The 21,437-nt window shown below is 42.2% G+C and overlaps 1 protein-coding gene across 2 annotated transcripts in view; it reads left to right on the top strand.

Moving 5' to 3' along the window:
- Positions 1-21,437, top strand: part of LOC110535563 (cadherin-18) — a 376,780-nt gene that overhangs the window by 296,542 nt on the left and 58,801 nt on the right. For both annotated transcript variants that reach the window (XM_021620629.2, XM_021620628.2), the window contains 3 exons: positions 6,682-6,849; positions 7,838-8,025; positions 20,827-21,080. In XM_021620629.2, coding sequence (XP_021476304.2) covers positions 6,682-6,849; positions 7,838-8,025; positions 20,827-21,080 — 610 coding nt within the window. The remainder of the gene's footprint in view (positions 1-6,681; positions 6,850-7,837; positions 8,026-20,826; positions 21,081-21,437) is intronic.

Below are 21,437 nucleotides of genomic sequence, written 5' to 3'. Positions count from 1 at the left end.
ACAGGTGAGAAAGGTTATCAGGCTTAACATTATTGGACCCAGAGGCGGTAGGAGATTGTAAAATGGAACTGAGTGAATAACAGAGCCCAACGAGCCTGCCTTGAGTTGGAGCGTTTGGCGGTGCAAAGATATTCTAGATTCTTATTGCCGGTCCACACTAAGAATGGGGGTGTTCCGCCCCTTCAAGCCAATGCCTCCACTCCTCCAGGGCCATCTTGACTGCGAGAAGTTCCCGATTACCAACATCATAGTTCCTCTCAGCGGGATTATGGCAATGGGATGTTAGGGCAGGGATGCAACTTTTCCTGGGCAGAACGTTGGGACAGAACGGCCCAACATTAGATGCATTGACCTCCACCACGAACTGATGGGACGGGTCCGGATGGATTAGGATGGGGGCAGCGGTGAAAGATCCACAAATGCCCGGTCAGCAGCTGGGGACTACTTGAACGGAACCTTGGGAGAGGTGAGTGCAGAGACAGCCAGGGTGCTGTAACACCGAATGAAGCAATGGTAAAAGTGTGCAAATCCCAGGAAACTTCTTAGCTGCGCTCTAGATATGGGTTGGGGCCAATCCACCACCACTCTCACCTTGCCAGGATCCATCTGAACGTTCCCTGCAACAATGACGTATCCCTAAAAGGAGATAGTGGGGCGATGAAATTCACATTTATCCGCATTGACAAACAGCTGGTTCTCCAGGAGGTGCTGGAGGACTTGCTCTTGAGCCGAACGGGAAAAGGCAAGGATGTCGTCGAGGTAGACAAACACAAACCAGTTTAACATGTCAAGGAGTACATCGTTGAACAGGGCCTTGAACACTGCAGGAGTAATGGTTAGTACCAGGACTTCTCAGAGGTCCTGGTACTCCGCAGGAACAGTGGAGAGATCTAAGGCTTTTACCAAGCCCGCAGGAGGACGTCCTGGGCAGTGGTGTAAAGTACTACTTAAGTACTTTTACTTCACTACAGTCTTTAAGAAAACAATGTACTTCTTACTGCCTACATTCTCCTTGACACCCAAAAGTAGTCTTTACATTTTGAATGCTTAGCAGGACAGGAAAATAGTCAAATTCATGCATTATCAACCGAACAACCCTGATCATCACTACTGCCTCTGATCTGACGGACTCACTAAACATACATGCTTTGTTTGCGCGTGCCATAAAAAATAATTAAATAAGGAATTTGAAATATTTTCATACTTTTACTAAAGTATTACTTCTAGGCGTGTACACCATCCACCGTTTCCAAGTATATTACTCGCTAATGTTCTGTCCCTGGACAAAAATTGGACAAACTCAAGGCTAGGAGCTCCATCCAGAGAGACATCAGGGACTGTAACATACCCATACATAGCTCAGCATTCAACACCATAGTACACTCAAAGCTCATTATTAATCCTGGGGCCCTGGGTCGGAACGTTAGCCCTGTGCAACTGGGTCCTGGACTTTTTTTAAAATTACCTTTATTTAACCAGGCAAGTCAGTTAAGAACAAATTCTTATTTTCAATGACGGCCTAGGAACAGTGGGTTAACTGCCTGTTCAGGGGCAGAACGACAGATTTGTACCTTGTCAGCTCGGGGGTTTGAACTTGCAACCTTCCGGTTACTAGTCCAACGCTCTAACCACTAGGCTACCCTGCCGCCCCCCGCCGACTTCCTGAAGTGCTGCCCCCAGGTGGAGAAGGTAGGAAACAACACCTCTAATTTGCTTATCCTCAACACATGGGCCCCACAAGGGTGCATGCTGAGCCCAATTCCTGTTCACCCATGACTGTGTGGCCACTCACGCCTCATCAAGTTTGGAGACTGATTACCAACAATGACGAGACTACAGAGGGGTGGTGAGGGCCCTGTTTGAGTGGTGCCAGGAAAATAACATCAACAAAACAAATCAACTGATCATGGACTTCAGGAAACAGCATAGGGAGCATGCCCCTATCCACATCGACAGGACCCCAGTGGAGAAGGTGGAAAGCTTCAAATTCCTCGGCGTACACATCAATGATGATCAGAAATTGTCTACCCACACAGACAGTGTGGAGGAGAATGTGCAACAGTGCCTCTTCATTCTCAGGAGATTGAAGAAATGTGTCTTGACCTCTAAAACTTTTACAGATGCACAATTGAGAGCATCCTGTTGGGCTGTATCATTGCCTGGTATGGCAACTGCACCTTCTGAAACCACAGGGCTTGCCAAAGAGTGGTGCGGTCTGCCCAACGCATCACCGGAGGCAAACTTCCTGTCCTCGGGACACCTACAGCACCCGATGTCACAGGAAGGACAAAAAGATCATCAAAGACATCAACCACCCGAGCCACGGCCTGTTCATTCCGTTATCATCTAAAAGGCAATGTCAGTACAGGTGCATTAAAAGCTGGGACCGAGAGACTGAAAAAAAGCTTCTATCTCGAGGCCATAACTAGCCGGCTTCCACCCGGTTATGTAATCCTGCACCTTAGAGCCTGCTGCCCTATATACATAGACTTGGAATCACTGGCCACTTTAATAATGGAACACAAGTCACTTTAATAATGTTTACATACCGCTTTATTCATTTCATATGTATATCCTGTATTCTACTGTATTTTAGTCATTGCAACTCCGACAATGCTAGTCCTTATATATAAACATTTCTTAAATCCATTATTTTACTATTAGATTTGTCTGTATTGTTGTGAATTGTTAGATACTACTACAGCATTTCCCTACACCCGCAATAACATCTACTAAATATGTGTATGTGGTCAATAAAATATGATTTGATTTGTGTACAGCATAAGCAAATCTAATATGTCAATGGCAAGTGAGGCCAGCTACTGCATTCTCCATCTTTCTCTCCCACAAGCACACGTGTGTGTACACACATATCACAGAAATCAACACACACCCGCGTGTGTCTGTGGTGTGTTTGTACACATGTAGTACTAAACACTTCAAAAACAACAACCAGATGAATCATACATTTGGCATATTTGAGCATAGAACAAGTCAAATAACAATGCTATATGACGTTAAACTATTTAATTCTGAAATGCATTTCAAAATACATACGTTGAAATTATTTTAATGATATTTGAACATTTTCTCAAAATCCCAACTTTGATTGTTATTATCTATCATACTTTCTGTGTCAATCTTAAAATGTCAATGTGGCCTGTACGTGCACTTGTACTCTGCTGGCACCAAATTTCATTCACACCAAAACCGAATTTGTTCAATGGCACATTTTGATATTGCACTAAATATAGTGCCTTCGGAAAGAATTTAGACCCTATGACTTTTTCCACTCTATGTTAGGCTACAGCCTTATCCTAAAATAGATTAATTCATTTTCCCCTCATCAATAAACACACAATACCCCATAATGACAAAGTAAAAGCAGGATTTTAGATTTTCTTTTATTTTTATTAAATTTAAAAAACTGAAATATCACATGACTATTCAGACTTTTGTTGAAGCACCTTTGGCAGCAATTACAGCCTCGAGTCTTCTTGGGTATGACGTTAAAAGCTTTGTATACCTGTATTTGGGGAGTTTCATTCTTCTCTGCAGATCCCCTCAAGCTTTGGCAGGTTGGATGAGGAGCGTTGTTGCACAGCCACAACCATGCTTCATCGTAGGGATAATGCCAGGCTTCCTCCAGACGTGATGCTTGGCATTAAGGCCAAAGAGTTCAATCTTGGTTTCATCAGACCAAATAATCTTGTTTCTCATGGTCTGAGAGTCTTTAGCTGCTTTTTGGCAAACTCCAAACGGGCTGTCATGTGCCTTTTACTGAGGGGTGGCTTCTGTCTGGCCAATCTACCACAAAAGCCTGATTGGTGGAGTGCTACAGAGGTGGTTGTCCTTCTGGGAGGTTTCCGAACTCCACTGAGAGACTCTGGAGCTCTGTCAGAGTGACCATCGGGTTCTTGGTGACCTCCCTGGCCAAGGCCCTTCTCCTCCGATTGCTCAGTTTGGCCAGGTGGCCAGCTCTATGAAGAATCTTGGTGGTTCCAAACTTCTTCTGTTTAAGAATGATGGAGGCCACTGTGTTCTTGGGGACCTTCAATGCTGCAGATATTTTTTGGTACTCTTCTCCAGATCTGTGTCTCGACACAACCTGTCTTTGAGCTCTACAGACAATTTCTTGAACCTCATGGCTTGGTTTTTGCTCTGACATGCACTGTCAACTGTAGGGCGTTATGTAGGCAGGTGTGTGACTTTCCAAATCATGTCCAATCAATTGAATTTACCACAGGTGGACTCCAATCAAATTTTACAAACATCTCAAGGACGATCAATGGAAACAGGATGGACCTGAGCTCAATTTCGAGTCTCATAGCAAAGGGTCTGAATACTAGTGTAAGTAAGGTATTTCCATTTATTTTGCTTTGTCATAATGGGTATTGTGTGTAGATTGCTAAGGATGTTTTATCGAACACATTTTAGAAGGCTGGAACTTAAGAAAGTGTGGAAAAAGTGTTAGGGTCTCAATACTTTCTGAAGGCACCGTATAGTACAAGGATGTGAATGGGTTAACCTGTCTACGATACTGGTTCCCAATTGGGGATCAACCCTCCCACGTTCAGCTGAAACGGTGGCGCATGGAACGCAAAAATATTCTTAAAAATATTTAACCTCCACACATTAACAAGTCCAATAGCTCAAATGAAAGATAAACACCTTGTTCATCTAGCCAGCAAGTCAGATTTCTAAAATGTTTTACGGCGAAAACATAGCACATATATATGTAAAACCACCACCAGACACAGCTCATTTCAATAGCCAAAACATGCAATCAACAAACGCAGGATTAAAAAATAAATCGCTCACTAACCTTTTGAAAATCTTCATCAGATGACAGTAATATGACATATTACACAGTACATATTTTTTTTTTTTCAATAATATGCCATTTATATCCATAAATGTCCATTTACAGTGAGTTCACCTTCAGAAATTACTCAAAAATGCCCGCAGGAAATCTATGTAGCGCGGCAAGATAACGTAAATAGACATCATAAACTTTGACTAAATATACATGTTCTACATATAGTTAGAAAGATACACTGCTTCTTTATGCAACCGCTGTGTTAGATTTATTTTTAACGTTACAGAAATCGCACACTATTCCATATGCTGAGACAGCGCTCAGTTCCAAGCTACATTTCCACGTAATGTTGGAGTCAACAGAAACACAGATTTAAGCATAAATATTCCCTTACCTTCGATGGTCTTCGTTCAGAATGTTCTGGAAGGCTTCATACTTACCCAATACATAGTTTGGTTTCAAGTCTTGCGTCTTTGTATTAGCTACTGCTAATAACATCAGCTGAAATGCACCCAAAACGTCCTCTGGTCCGGATAAGTTGCGCATCAAAACTTCAAAATTACACATTATATGTCGACTAAACAGGTCAAACTAAGTGCAGAAGCAAGCTTTATGATGTTTTAGACATGCAAAACAAACTTCAATTCAATCGGCCATCGTCTGCCCTTCTCTTGAGTGCTGGAAACAAAGGAATGGCTGGGACCAATTCGCGCCCATACGCACAGCCTATTCTCTCGTGGCACGCACTAATTTCACTCCCATAGGGTCAATTCTCGCGGGATTTGAACGATTTGAAGCTCTAATGAAAGAGGACATCTAGCGGAATCATAGCTCGTTGGGAAGGGTGGGGGCCATGACGTCAAAGTTGCTCCAACTTTCATGGCCACAAAAACTAGTTTGGAAGAATGCCTGCCCTGTGAGTTCTGCTATACTTACAGACATAATTCCAACGGTTTTAGAATCTTTAGAGTGTTTTCTATTATTTGCATATATTAGCAATTTTTGACAGATTTCTTTTCCAGTTTACTAGGGGTACCCAATCTCTCCAAAGGGGGCGTATGTCTGCCATATCCTTAACAGGTTTTAAGGTAGTCTCATATCTAAGTCTTCCCAACCCTGACAGTCATTCTGAATACAGGTTGCAGGTGAATACAAATTCAAAATGATGGAAATCCCCATTCTGTCTGGATTCCAATAGAAATGACACATCACTTTACAAGCCAGAATCATGTGACTTGCAGGCCTGATGAGGCCTGTAAACTATGAGTTTCAGCTCACTGTACTAGGGTAAAACTAGACCCTCGAAAGAAGGCCTTATGAAACATGTAAAAAAATATGTTGTAATTTGGTAGACACTAGAACATATGACAGTAGTGAGTGCATACATGTTCATACTGGTCCCCCGTGGGAATCAATCCCACAACTCTGGTGATGGAAACTCCATCCTCTACCAACTGAACCACACAGGTCTTGTATTGTCTTAAATAATTACATTTTAATGACAACATATTCACCTAGGACCTCACTTGGTGAAGGCTCAAAGAATACAACAACCATGTCTCCATCACCAGGAAACACAGTCATGTGTAGTACTGCTAACTCTAAAATTAATTTGAATGGGTTAAAAACCTACAGCAAGGCTATTCAATTCAGATCCTCAAGGGCTGAAATATTTCTGGTTTGGGATTTTTGTGTGGTTATTCAAAGAACCATCCCATTTATGGTTCTTCAGAGAGCCTAAAATGGTTCCCCTATGGAATCGTTCTGAAGAAACGTATTTGTTTCCAACTTGCACCTTTATTTTTAAGAGTGTAGTAACATTGGTACTCTTCTATTATTTATATTCTTCTCCCCCTGTCCAGGAGTCATCAGGACTGCCTTAGCCAACATGGACCGGGAGGCGAGGGAACACTATGCTGTAGTCATTCAAGCCAAAGACATGGCAGGATCGGTTGGAGGACTCTCTGGATCCACCACCATCAACATCACCCTCACCGACGTCAACGACAACCCACCCAAGTTCCCGCAAAGTGAGTACTGTATAGACACCAGGGTTGCCTTCAGCAGTCAAACGTTGTAGAGTGTTCAGAGAGAAAGAACAAAGATACCTCTCTGACATGTGGAATAAGGAATCACATCAGTTTTATTCGTAGACTTTATATCAGCAACGTTTCACACCATTTACAGAACGTTGCACAGTTACTCCATATCACTTGGAACGTGATTTTAAAAATGGCTTTACAGTATCTAAGAAATCGACTGACTATTTCTGCTAAATACTAATTCCTTTGTTTAATAAACAGCAGTGCTTCTCAGATATGTCACGTGACTGGCACAATGTCAATTTGAGAGTATTTTTAGCAGGCCAATTACAAATGGAGATTTCTCATATATCTATTAAAGAATCGAAATACACTCCTCCTCACTCAAATGGATTGAGCTTAATTACAGAAAAACTAAACAGCTTTAATTGACTGTCAGGAGCCCAATCGTTAATAATTAACAGATGTTCAACATACATTAGTTAGATGAGTATAGCATTGAGTAAAACCTTACCAATTGTGAATCCTGATTTTATATATTTTTTGATCTATCCTATGTAATAATAATCATATATTGATATGACATTTGATCTCAAAATCTATCTCATCAAATGCCATGCTGGCTGAATAAATATGTAAGAACACTGAACATCAATACTGTAAAATTATAGTTTAATAATCACATCTCTTTTAGAGTCCAAGTTAAAGTAAATTATATTCAAGTGCCCTCAGACACATTGTAGCTCTAAATGTTGATTCAAGCAATCTCTTGATATGAAAAGGTATTTAGTAACAATTCCATTCTGTGAAGTCAAATCAGGGTGACACAGGTAAAATACATCATAATTTGGAAAATTCACCCAAAATATGGCACCAACTAGTGATGCTAAGCTGTTTCTTAGCCTTTGTCCCAAATGCCACCCTATTCCCTATGAGATGCAAACAATGTCTGTATTGTTATGTTCATGATCCACAGAAAATTACCAGTTGTACGTCCCTGAATCAGCCCAGGTGGGCAAGCCAGTAGGGAAGATTAAAGCCAATGATGAGGACCTTGGCGTAAACGCAGCAATCAAGTACAGCATCATCAACTCAGAAGGAGCAGCCACGTTCTCCATCGCCACAGACAGAGACACCAGAGAGGGAATCATCAGCCTCAAGAAGGTATACAGAGTGAATGAATAAATTCATTAATTCATTAAAGAATAAATGAATGAATTAACAATGACAGGCACTCTAGGGAAGGAATAATCAATCTCAAGAAGGTACATGACAGAGTAAATGAATGAATCAATGAATGAACGAAACAGTAACAGGGACAACAGGGAGGGAATAATCAACTTCATGAAGGTACATGACAAAGTTGTGCTTAAGGCACTCTTTTCCAAAAGTGTGTACTTGCACACTCCCCGTCATGGATTTAAAAGCATACAATTGTTGTAAGCATTGGTTGGAGAGAGTTTCTACCATTGTAAAAATCCATGTGACATATTTTGCAAATGCAAACTTTAGGAAAACAATGATATTGCTCTCTATTCCTGTGTAATAACACTGTTATTATTTTAGTAAAAACATTGTATTAACTCAGGGGTTCCCAAAAGTTTTTGGCCTACGATCCCATTTTGATATCGGAAAATTGTCGCGACCCCAACCATGTGAAACAATTATGTAATTAATAGCCAATGTTAACTTTTTTATTTGGGGCTATAACAGTCAATTGAAAAACATTAACAGTATTTCTGATTGTTTTCTCAACTCACCATCACATACTTTAAATGTTGGGCTATGACAGTCAATTTGCAAATTAGTCTGACATAATATACAGTATCTTGTCTCACCACCACTAATGAGATCGGTGTGCTTGATGCATGTTACGTCAAAACTTCTCAAAGTCAGGGGGCGTGGTCGACAGTCGCACATAATTTGAATGCATTCGATCAGCTGTTCGATTCAAATCAAATCAACGTTTATTTGTCATGTGCACCGAATACAACAAGTGTAGACGTTACAGTGAAATGCTTACTTACAGGCTCTAACCAATAGTGCAAAAAAAAGGTTGGATGCCAAGCAATTGCCGTACCAGGCAGTGATGCAACCGGTCAAGATGCTCTTGATGTTGCCGCTGTAGAACCTTTTGAGGATCTCAGGACCCATGCCAAATCTTTTTAGTTTCCTGAGGGGGAATAGGCTTTGTCGCGCCCACTTCACGATTTCGATTACCGGCATGTCAACTGAGCCAGGATCACAGTCAAACGAATTGGGAAGTATGTCCCAAACTGCTCGTCTGAGCATTAGAGGTGAGAAGTCATCAGTTGTGTGGGACACTTAATGATACTGTTTTCTGTCAATAAACATGCACTGCCGCGGAAAGGGGACGTGGTTCGCTTTTGAAAGACTCTATCCAATAATTATTATTTCCTCTGAGTCCACTGATTCGGTCATTCATCTGTAGAATGTTTTTGTATTATCCCTGCATGATTTGGTTCAGTTTCCCAAATATGTCTGTTACAGAGGCAAGGAGACACAAGTCCGACACCAAGTCTGTTTTTTCACATCCATTTTGAATGACAACAGATCCTCTTTCATTACAAAAATCTTTCCAACACCCCCCCTCGATAACCACCAAACCTTGGTGTGAAATAGAACATTGTTATTCTCTGATCCCATATCTCCAAAACAAAATAACATTTTATCAGTCACATACACGTGTTTAGCAGAGGTTATTGCGGGTTTAGTGAAATGCTTGTGTTTCTAGCTCTGACAGTGCAGTAATATCTAACAAGTAATATCTAACAATTTCACAACATATACCCAATACACACAAATCTAAGTAAAGGAATGGAACTAAGTATATGAATGAGCAATGTCAGAGCGGCATAGACTATGTTACAGTAGAATATAATAAAATACATTGTATACATATGAGAAGAGAAATGCAAAATATGTAAACATTGTTAAAGTGACTAGTGATTTCAAGTCTATGTATATTGGCAAAAGCCTCTAATGTTTAACAGTCTGATGGCCTTGAGATAGAAGCTTTTTTTCAGTCTTTCGGTCCCAGCTTTGATGCACCTGTACTGACCTCACCTTCTGGATGATACCAGGGTGAACAGGCAGTGGCTCGGGTGGTTGTTGGCCTTGATGATCTTTTCGGCCTTCTTGTGACATTGAGTGCTCTAGGTGTCCTGGAGGGCAGGTAGTTTGCCCCCGGTGATGCTTTAGGCTGACTGCACCACTCTCTGGAGAGCCTTGCGATTGCGTGCGGTGCAGCTGACATACCAGGCGGTGATACAGGATGCTCTCAATCTGTAAAAGTTTGTGAGGGTTTTACATGCCAAGCAACGTTCTTCAGATACAGCCTGACAGGATGCTCTGAATTGTACATCTGTGAACATTTGTCAGGGTTTTAGGTGCCAAGTCAAATGTATTCAGCCTCCTGGGGTTGAAGAGGCGCTGTTGTGTCTTCTTCACCACACTGTCTGTGTGGGTGGACCATTTCAGTTTTCAGTGATGTGTATGCCGAGGAACTTGAAGCTTTCCACCTTCTCCACTGCCCATCGATGTGGATAAGGGAGTGCTCCCTCTGCTGTTTCCTGAAGTCCACGATCATCTCCTTTGTTTTGTTGACGTTGAGTGACAGATTGTTTTCCTGACACCACATGTCCAGATCCCTTACCTCCTCCCTGTAGGCTATCTCATCATTGTTGGTAATCAGGCCTACTACTGTTGTGTTATCTGCCAACTTGATGACTGAGTTGGAGGCATGCTTGGCCAATGAAGTCATGGGTGAACTGGGAGTACAGCAGTGGGTTGAGCACACACCCTTGTTGGGCCCCAGTGTTACGGATCAGCGAAGTGGAGGTGTTGTTTCCTGCCTTCACCACCTATTGGTGGCCCGTCAGGATGTCCAGGACCCAGTTGCACAGGGCGGGGTTCAGACCCAGGACCTTGAGCTTAATGATGAGCTTGGAGGGTACTATGGTGTTGAATGCTGAGCTATAGTCAATGAACAGCATTCTTACATATGTATTCCTCTTGTCCAGATGGGATAGGGCAGTGTTCAGTGCGATCACTGTGGATCTATTGGGGCGGTAAGCAAATGCGTCTAGGATGACAGGTAAGGTAGAGGTGATATGATCCTTGACTAGTCTCTCAAAGAACTTCATGATGCCAGAAGTGAGTGACACAGGGCGATAGAAATTTAGTTCAGTTACCTTTGCTTTCTTGGGTACAGGAATAATGGTGGCCATATTGAAGCATGTGGGGACAGCAGACTGGGATAGGGAGAGATTAAATATGTCCGTAAACACAACAGTCAGCTGGTCTGCGCATGCTCTAAGGATGCGGCTAGGAATGCCATCTGGGCCAGCCGTGTGGTTCAGGTTCTCGTCACTGGTACATCCTGTTTGAGTTTCATCCATCTGTCAAGCATGGTGGAGGCAATGTGCTGGTCTGTGGGTTCTTTGGCAGTGGTAAAGTGGGAGATTTGTACAGGGTAAAAGGGATCTTGAAGAAGGAAGGCTATCACTCCATTTTGCAAAGCAATGCCATACACAGCTGACGGCGCTTAATTGTAGCCAATTTCCTTCTACAACTGGACAATGACCCAAAGCACAGCTCCAAACTATTCTGTCTATAATGGAGTGGCCAGCACAGTCACTGGATCTCAACCCTTTTGAGCTGTTGTAGGAGCAGCTTGATCTTATGGTACATAAGAAGTGCCCATCAAGCCAATCAAACTTGTGACAGGTGCTTCAGGAAGCATGGGGTGAAATCTCTTCAGATTATCTAAACAAATTGACAACTAGAATGCCAAAGGTCTGCAAGGCTGTAATTGCTGCAAATGGAAGATTTTTTGAAGAAAGCAAAGTTTGAAGGACACAATTATTATTTTAATTAAAAAATCATTATTTACAACCTTATCAATGTCTTGACTATATTTCCTAATCATTTTGAAACTATTTTCATGTATGTTTTCATGGAAAACAAGGACATTTCTATGTGACTCCAAACTTTGGAACGGTAGTGTACTTCTTGTGTCTGAGCCATTGAATTGTGACTCCACTTTGTCTCTATACTGACGTTTTGCCTGGTTGATTGCCTTGCGAATGGAATAACTACACTGTTTTGTATTCTGCCATATTACCAGTCTCCCTGCCGTGGCTAAAAGCGATGGTTCGCGTTTTCAGTTTTGACGAATGCTACCATCGATCCATGGTTCCTGGATAGGGTAGGTTTTAATAGTCACAGTAGGTACGACAGCTATACATACACTTCCTGATAAACTCAGTCACTGTATCAGTATATTCAGCAATATTATTATTGGAAGCTACCCTTGTCCGCATTATCAAATCAAATGTATTTATATAGCCCTTCTTACATCAGCTGATATATCAAAGGGCTGCACAGAAACCCAGCCTAAAACCCCAAACAGCAGGCAATGCAGGTGCAGAAGCACGGTGGCTAGGAAAAACTCCCTAGAAAGGCCAAAACCTAGGAAGAAACCTAGAGAGGAACCAGGCTATGAGGGGTGTCCAGTCCTCTTCTGGCTGTGCCGGGTGGAGATTATAACAGAACATGACCAAGATGTTCAAATGTTCATAAATTTCCAGCATGGTCAAATTATAATCACAGTAGTTGTCGAGGGTGCAACAAGTCAGCACCTCAGGAGTAAATGTCAGTTGGCTTTTCATAGCCGATTATTGAGAATATCTCTACCGCGCCTGCTGTCTCTAGAGAGTTGAAAACAGCAGGTAGCACGTCCGGGGAACAGGTCAGGGTTACATAGCCGCAGGCAGAACAGTTGAGACTGGAGCAGCAGCACGGCCAGGTGGACTGGGGACAGTAAGGAGTCATCCCGCCAGGTAGTCCTGAGGCATGGTCCAAGGACTCAGGTCCTCTGAGAGAGAGCACCAGACACCGGATAAGACAGGAGAAATACATCAGATATAACAGACTGACCCTAGCCTCCCGACACATAAACTACTGCAGCATAAATACTGGAGACTGAGACAGGAGGGGTCAAGAGACACTGTGGCCACATCCGATGATACCCCCGGACAGGACCAAACAGGCAGGCAATAACCCCACCCACTTTGCCAAAGCACAGCCCCCACACCACTAGAGGGATATCTTCAACCACCAACTTACCATCCTGAGAAAAGGCAGAGTATAGCCCACAAAGTCTGGGTTGGGGGGGCGCCAACCCAGACAGGAAGACCACGTCAGCAACTCGACCCACTCAAGCGACGCACACCTCCTAGGAACGGCATGGAAGAGCACCAGTAAGCCAGTGACTCAGCCCCTGTAATAGAGTTAGAGGCAGAGAATCCCAGTGGAGAGAGGGGAACCGGCCCCGCAGAGACAGAAAGGGTGGTTCGTTGCTCCAGAGCCTTTCTGTTCTCCTCCACACTCCTGGGCCAGACTACACTCAATCATATGACCTATTGAAGAGATGAGTCTTCAGTAAAGACTTAAAGGTTGAGACCGAGTCTGCGTCTCTCACATGGGTAGGCAGACCATTCCATAAAAATGGAGCTCTATAGGAGAAAGCCCTGCCTCCAGCTGTTTGCTTAGAAATTCTAGGGACAATTAGGAGTCCTGCGTCTTGTGACCGTAGCGTACGTGTAGGTATTTTCGGCAGGACCAAATCGGAGAGATAGGTAGGAGCAAGCCCATGTAATGCTTTGTAGGTTAGCAGTAAAATCTTGAAATCAGCCCTTGCCTTAACAGGAAGCCAGAGTAGGGAGGCTAGCACTGGAGTAATATGATCAAATGTTTTGGTTCTAGTCAGGATTCTAGCAGCTGTATTTAGCACTAACTGAAGTTTATTTAGTGCTTTATCCGGGTGGCCGGAAAGTAGAGCAGTAGTCTAACCTAGAAGTAACAAAAGCATGGAATAATTCTTATGCATTCTTTTTGGACAGAAAGTTTCGGATTTTTGCAATAGAATACGTAGATGGAAAAAAGCTGTCCTTGAAACAGTCTTGATATGTTCGTCAAAAGAGAGATCAGGGTGCAGAGTAGCGCCGAGGTCCTTCACACTTTTGTTTGAGACGACTGTACAACCATCAAGATTAATTGTCAGATTCAACAGAAGTTCTCTTTGTTTCTTGGGACCTAGAATAAGCATCTCTGTTTTTTCCGAGTTCAAAAGTTGAAAGTTTGCAGCCATCCACTTCCTTATGTCTGAAACACAGGCTTCTAGCGAGGGCAATTTTTGGGCTTCACTATGTTTCATTGAAATGTACAGCTGTATGTCGTCTGCATAACAGTGAAAGTTAACATTATGCTTTCGAATGACATCCCCAAGAGGTAAAATATATAGTGAAAACAATAGTGGTCCTAAAATGGAACCTTGAGGAACACCGGAATTTACAGTTGATTTGTCAGAGGACAAACCATTCACAGAGACAAACTGATATCTTTCCGACAGATAAGATCTAAACCAGGCCAGAACTTGTCCGTGTAGACCAATTTGGGTTTCCAATCTCTCCAAAAGAATGTGGTGATCAATGGTATCACAAGCAGCACTAAGGTCTAGGAGCACGAGGACAGATGTAGAGCCTCGGTCTGACGTCATTAAAAGGTAATTTTCTCCAAAATGGAGTTGTGGTCAGATTTGTCGAAAGGAGGGCGGGGGAGGGCCTTGTTGGCATCCTAGAATTGGAGTAGCAATGGTCGAGTGTTTTAGTAGCGTGAATACTACAGTCAATGTGTTGATAGAACTTCGGCAGCCTTTTTCTCAAATTTGCTTTGTTAAAATCCCCAGGTCCAATAAATGCGGCCTCAGGATATGTGGTTTCCAGTTTGCATAAAGTCCAGACAAGTTCTTTGAGGGCCATCATGTTGTCAGCTTAAAGGGGGATATACAAGGCTGTGACTATAACCGAATATACTTTTCTAGGGAGATAATACGGTCGGTAGTTTTTAGTTTAGTTTATTAGTTCGACCATTTTAAAAAACAAGCACACATAAAACTTGAAAAAGCCATACATGCACATTAATACAATCATTGAGGATAACACACAATAAAGTCTAGGACTTATTTCTATTGTGATCCTCTTGAGACAAGATGGCTAGACAAGGTCGAACACAGTATGGCAGTGAAAAAATAAAACATAAACAGAGAAGAAGGACATCTATCTCATCATTCCAGTTACATTCATATGGGCACAGAAGACATTAAACATATTATTACTTTTTTTTAAAGCTGCCCAGAGAGGATGTTGTTTTTATGGGCAGAGGCAACTCATTCCATTCTGAAGCTCCAGTATACAAGAAAGTACCTTTCCCAGAATTACTCCTGAACCTGTATAAGTACACATCAGCAACACCTGATCTGGTGCTGTGATTGTGTGCATCCATAACACAAGGAAAGTAATCACTCAGATATCTGGGCACAGGACCATAAATACTCCTGTAAACCAAACCTAGCCTCAACAAGCAGCCAGTTTAGTTCCTGAAAGCAGCTCCTGCCTATGTGAGTACGTGGACTCACCTTCAATACTACACTGATCAGCTTATTCTGGGCAATCTGGAGCTTCCCCTTCATAAGCTTAGATAAGCCCCAAAACCAGGAAGTACTATAATAGTCAAAATGGCATTGAATGATGGCAGTAGCTAGCACTTTCATGGAGTCGTTATCAAGCATCTTGGACTTTCTAGCCAAAAACTTATCCTGGCATTAATCTTCCCTAGCACTTTATTAGCCATGCTCACACCTCCCAAGCTTCCATCAAGGATACATCCAAAGTAGCTAACAGAGGTTTTAGTAGTCAGCACCCTAATTCCACTGATTTCAGAGGGCCTACTCAATTTAGGTCTGGATCCCAAAATAATTGCTTCAGTTTTCCCTAAGTGCAGAGATAGCTTATTATCTCCAAGCCATTTGCTAATGTTAGTAAACTCTGTGCTAAGTATGCTCTCCAACATAGTTTTACTTTTGTGAGACACCAGAAGTGTAGAGTCATCCATATCGTTAATATAGAATAAAAACAGCAGAGGCCCAAGCACGCTCCCTTGCAGAACGCCACAACTGAACCACTAACCTCAACTACTTGCTCCCTTCCTGACTTTACCCAGTCTAGAGGGATACTGCTCAACCCCAGTGCCTCAAGTTTGGAGATTAGGAGACAGTGGTTAACTCTATCAAAGGCTTTATGTAGGTCAATCAGTACCAGAGAATTACAAAAATTCCAAATTATATCCATAATATCGACAGAAACATGTCAAACATGTTTTATAATCAATCCTCAAGGTGTTTTTCAAATATCTATTCGATAATATATCAACCGGGACAGTTGGCTTTTCACTAGGACTCTGTTTTGCGCAAAAATCACACTGAGAGCCAACAACTCACCCCTTACGCAATGTGGACGTTTACGCTCATTCTTCAAAATAAAGGCCTGAAACTACGTCTAAAGGCTGTAGACACTTTAGGGAAGCCACAGAAAAAGGAATCTGGAAGATATCCCTTTCAATGGGCAATAGGGATGCATAGAAAGACAAGGGTTTTAAAATAAGAGTCACTTCCTGATTGGATTTTTCTCAGGCTTTCGCCTGCAATATCAGTTCTATTATACTCACAGACAATATTTTTACAGTTTTGGAAACTTTAGAATGTTTTCTATCGTAAGCTGTCAATTATATGCATATTCTAGCATCTGGTCCTGAGAAATAGGCAGTTTACTTTGGGAACGTTATTTTTCCAAAAATAAAAATAGTGCCCCCTAGTTTCAAGAGGTTAATCCAGCAAACCATGCTATTATCTAAGGATAGCACCCCATTAAACATACACATGAAAATCATAATTCAACCCACCAGGCACAACACAAAAGTCAAAAATAACATATAATGCATGCCTTACCTTTGAAGATATTCTTCTGTTGGCACTTCATTATGTCCATTAAACATCACAAATTGTCCTTTTGTTTGATAAATTGTGTCGTTATATATCCAAAATGTTTTTTTTTGGCACGTATGATTCAGAAAAGACACCGGTTCCAACTCCCGCAACATGACTACACATCTAATTAGTTACCTGTAAACTTGATCCAAACTTTTCAAACAACTTTCCTAATCCAACTTCAGGTATTTTTAAACATAAATAATCAATTAAATTTAAGACGGAATAAACTGTGTTCAATACCGGAGGAAAACAAAGTGGAGCGTGATTTCAGGTTGCGCGCCTCATCCACAACAGTACACTTCACTCGATCCTCGTTCTGGACAGCCCTTCTTCATTTCTCAATGGAAAAACATGAACCAATTTCTAAAAACTGTTGACATCTAGTGGAAGTGATAGGAAATGCAAGCAACTGCCTTAGATTTCTAGATTTCCATTGAAATATCATTGAAAAGAGAGTGACCTCAATTTCTTTTTTTCCTGGATGGTTTGTCCTCGGGGTTTTGCCTGCCAAATAAGTTATGTTATACTCACAGACATCATTCAAACAGTTTAAGAAACTTCAGAGTGTTTTCTATCCAAATTTACTAATATGCATACCTTAGCTTCTGGGCCTGAGTAGCAGGCCGACACTTTTCATCCGGACATGAAAATAGTGCCCCCTAGTCTTAAGAAGTTTTAACAAACAATGCAGTTTTACGAAAAATACCCCCCAAAATAGAAATAAAATATACAAATAAATAAAGAGCAGCAGTAAAATAACAGTAGCAAAGCTATATACATGGGGCACCGGTACAGAGTCAATGTGCGGGGGTACCGGTTAGTTGAGGTAATTGAGGTAGTGTCCACATGTACATAGGTAGAGTTATTAAAGTGACTATGCATAGATAATAACAGAGAGTAGCAGCAGCATAAAGGGGGGGGGGCAATGGAAATAGTCTGGGTAGCCATTTGATTAGATGTTCAGGAGTCTTATGGATTAGAGGTGGAAGCTGTTTAGACGCCACTTGGACCTAGACTTGGCGCTCCGGTACCGCTTGTCATGCGGTAGCAGAGAGAACAGTTTATGACTAGGGTGGCTGGAGTATTTGACCATTTTTAGGGCCTTCCTCTGACACCGCCTGGTATAGAGGTCCTGGATGGCAGGAAGCTTGGCCCCAGTGATGTACTGGGCTGTACGCACTGCTCTCTGTAGTGCCTTGCGGATGGAGGCCGAGCAGTTGCCATACTAGGCACTGATGCAACCCGTCAGCATGCTCTCGATTGTGCAGCTGTAGAACATTTTGAGGATCTGAGGACCATGCAAAATATTTCCAGTCTCCTGAGGGGGAATAGGTTTTGTTGTGCCCTCTTCACAACTGTCTTAGTGTGCTTGGACCATGTTAGTTTGTTGGTGAGGTGGACGCCAAGGAACTTGAAGCTCTCAACCTGCTTCACTACACGCCCCCCGTCGATGAGAATGGGGGCGTTCTCGGTCTTCCTTTTCTTGTAGTCCACAATCATCTCCTTTGTCTTGATCATGTTGAGGGAGAGGTTGTTGTCCTTGCACCACATGGTCAGGTCTCTGACCTCCTCCCTATAGAATGTCTCTTCGTTGTTGGTGATCAGGCTTATCACTGTTGTTTCATCGCCAAACTTAATGATGGAGTTGGAGTCGTGCCTGGCCGTGCAGTCATGAGGGAACAGGGAGTACAGGAGGGGACTGAGCACACTCCCCTGAGGGGCCCTAGTGTTGAGGATCAAAGTGGCGAAAGTGTTGTTACCTACCCTTACCAACTGGGGGTGGCCCGTCAGGAAGTCCAGGACCAGTTGAAGAGGGAGGTGTTTAGTGCCAGGGTCCTTAATAACTTAGTGATGAGCTTTGAGAGCACTATGGTGTTGAAAGCTGAGCTGTAGTCAATGAATAGCATTCTCAAATACAGTTGAATTCAAAAGTTTACATACACTTAGGTTGGAGTCATTAAAATTTGTTTTTTAACCACTCCACACATTTCTTGTTGGCAAGTCGATTAGGACATCTACTTTGTTCATGCCACAAGTCATTTTTCCAATAATTTTTTAAAGACAGATTATTTCACTTATAACTCACTGTATCACAATTCCAGTGGGTAAGAAGTTTACATACACTAAGTTGATTGTGCCTTTAAACAGCTTGGAAAATTCCAGAAAATGATGTCATGGCTTTAGAAGCTTCTGATAGGCTAATTGACATAATTTGAGGCAATTGGAGGTGTACCTTCAGATGTATTTCAAGACCTACCTTCAAACTCAGTGCCTCTTTGCTTGAAATCATGGGAAAATCTAAATAATCAAACATTTTAGACCTCCACAAATCTGGTTCATGCTTGGGAGCAATTTCCAAATGCCTGAAGGTACCACGTTCATCTGTACAAACAATAGTACGCAAGTATAAACACCATCGGACCACGCAGCCGTCATACCGCTCAGGAAGGAGGAGCGTTCTGTCTCCTAGATATAAATGTACTTTGGTGCGAAAAGTGCAAATCAATCCCAGAACAATAGCAAAGGACCTTGTGAAGATGCTGGAGGAAACAGGTACAAAGCATCTATATCCACAGTAAAACGAGTCCTAAACAGATCTAAGGTGAAAAGCCGTTCAACAAGGAAGAAGCCACTGATCCAAAACCGTAATAAAAAAAGCCATACTACGGTCTGCAACTGCACATGGGGACAAAGATGGTACTTTTTGGAGAAAACAGAACTGTTTTGCCATAATGACCATCGTTATGTTTGGAGGAAAAAAGGGGAGGCTTGCAAGCAGAAAACACCCTCCCAACCGTGAAGCACGGGGGTGTAGGGCAGAACTGAAAAAGTGTGTGCAAGCAAGGAGGCCTACAAACCTGACTAATTTAACCTTGCATATTCCTTAGATATCATGCAACAGCTGTTGTTTACAAATGTACATAGACCGCCACCCCTTGTCTTACCAGAGGCTACTGTTCTATCCTGCCAGTACAGTGTATAATAAGCCTGCTGTATGTTATTCATGTCATCTTTCAGCCACGACTTGGTGAAACATAAGATATTACAGTTTATAATGTCTTGCTGGTAGGATATATGTATATATTATTATTTATTGTTTTGTAGAAATTCTCCAGCTACTCCATTTTCATATTACACAAACCCACGTGGGGTCGCGAACCGTAGTTTGGGAGCCCCTGGTGCAGAGTTTGTTGTCCTCTGGCAGGTTCTCCCATCTCAGCAAAGGAACTCCGTATTTCTGTCACTAGTGATTGGTTTCTTGGTCACCTTTCTGACCAACGTCCTCCTTGCCCGTTTGCTCAGTTTGGTAGGAAGGCCAGCTGTATGCAGAGTCTGGGTAGTTCCATACTTTTTCCATTTCCCAATTATGGAGAACACTGTGGTCTTGGAAACTTGGGGTCGGGTACCCTAGTTTGGGAACAGCTGGATTAACCCTATCTCTCCCAAAACCCCAGCAAAGATTGGCTTTTCATTTATCTGAATTTCATTTATCTGCATGTCCATCCCCTGTATTTGGCCTCACACTTAAGTGTTTTTCCATTCCATTTTACAAATGTCAATAAAAATGTTTTGCCAGAGCAAAAACCTGCTAAAAATTAATTCATATGAATGCTGTACATTTGTTGTTTGCTCGCTGTGAAATTAATATGCAACTAGTCAGTGACAATTGTGTGGAGTTTGTGACAGCAACCATGTGAGATTATTACAGTATTATTTACAATATGTCATGGGATTTCTAATGATCTTCTTTGTAGAAGAACCCCTTACCTTGTAACATCACTTCTATAGCTTGTGAGCGTCATAGAGCAAATGTTCCATGTGCGTGTTCTTGAGCCTCTCAGCTCTTCCTTGATAGAGCTAACCCAGAAGTCTGTAGACATCTCAAACACACTGGTTTAAAACATGCTGGTGTTGCTGTGGGACGCATTGGTTTAAAATGTTGTAACATAGTACTTTAGTGGGCTACTTGCATTGTAATTACATGGTACACAAGTGGAGTAAAGTATGTTCCTAATCCTGCATGTTTTCCTGGTGCCTTTTTCCTGGACATACAGCCACTGAACTATGAGAGGAAGAAGACCTACACCCTTCACATTGAAGGAGTGAATACCCACGTGGAACCTCGTTTTTCCTACCTTGGTCCTTTCAAAGACACTGCCACCCTAAAGATCACTGTGGGAGATGTGGACGAGCCTCCTGTATTCTCTATGGATTATTACATCATGGATGTTTATGAAAACGCTCATATTGGTACAGAGGTGGGGGCTGTAACAGCCCGGGATCCAGACAGCAAAAACAGTCCTGTCAGGTAAGAGCTTGGAGACAATCTATTCTCTGTCTGCATCACCTCATCGCTAAGCCTGGGTAGTACAGTTTCCAGAACTAGGCTAATCATGTGTCCACTCCATGTTTTGTGTTCAAACATGATTCTCCAGTCTGGTCAGGCAAATGTTTTGTTGTTATGAGTATGCATTTAACTACTAGACAACACATAATATGCATGTATGCTCACGCGCAAAGATATGGTAATATTAACCTGATTTTATAAAAACATACAACCTTTCAAGTGTCCTAATAGGAATCAGCTTTCCTAGTTTGCACGGCATGGGCTCCAATTATCATGTCTAAAAGCTTAGGGCCATTCAGTCTATACAAACCTTGTATT

This window comes from Oncorhynchus mykiss, chromosome 11 (assembly GCF_013265735.2).
Source record: "Oncorhynchus mykiss isolate Arlee chromosome 11, USDA_OmykA_1.1, whole genome shotgun sequence".
In the NCBI taxonomy this organism is placed as follows: Eukaryota; Metazoa; Chordata; class Actinopteri; order Salmoniformes; family Salmonidae; genus Oncorhynchus; species Oncorhynchus mykiss.
The sequence above is the reverse complement of the archived record's forward strand: the minus strand, read 5'-3'. Positions and strand labels throughout refer to the sequence as shown.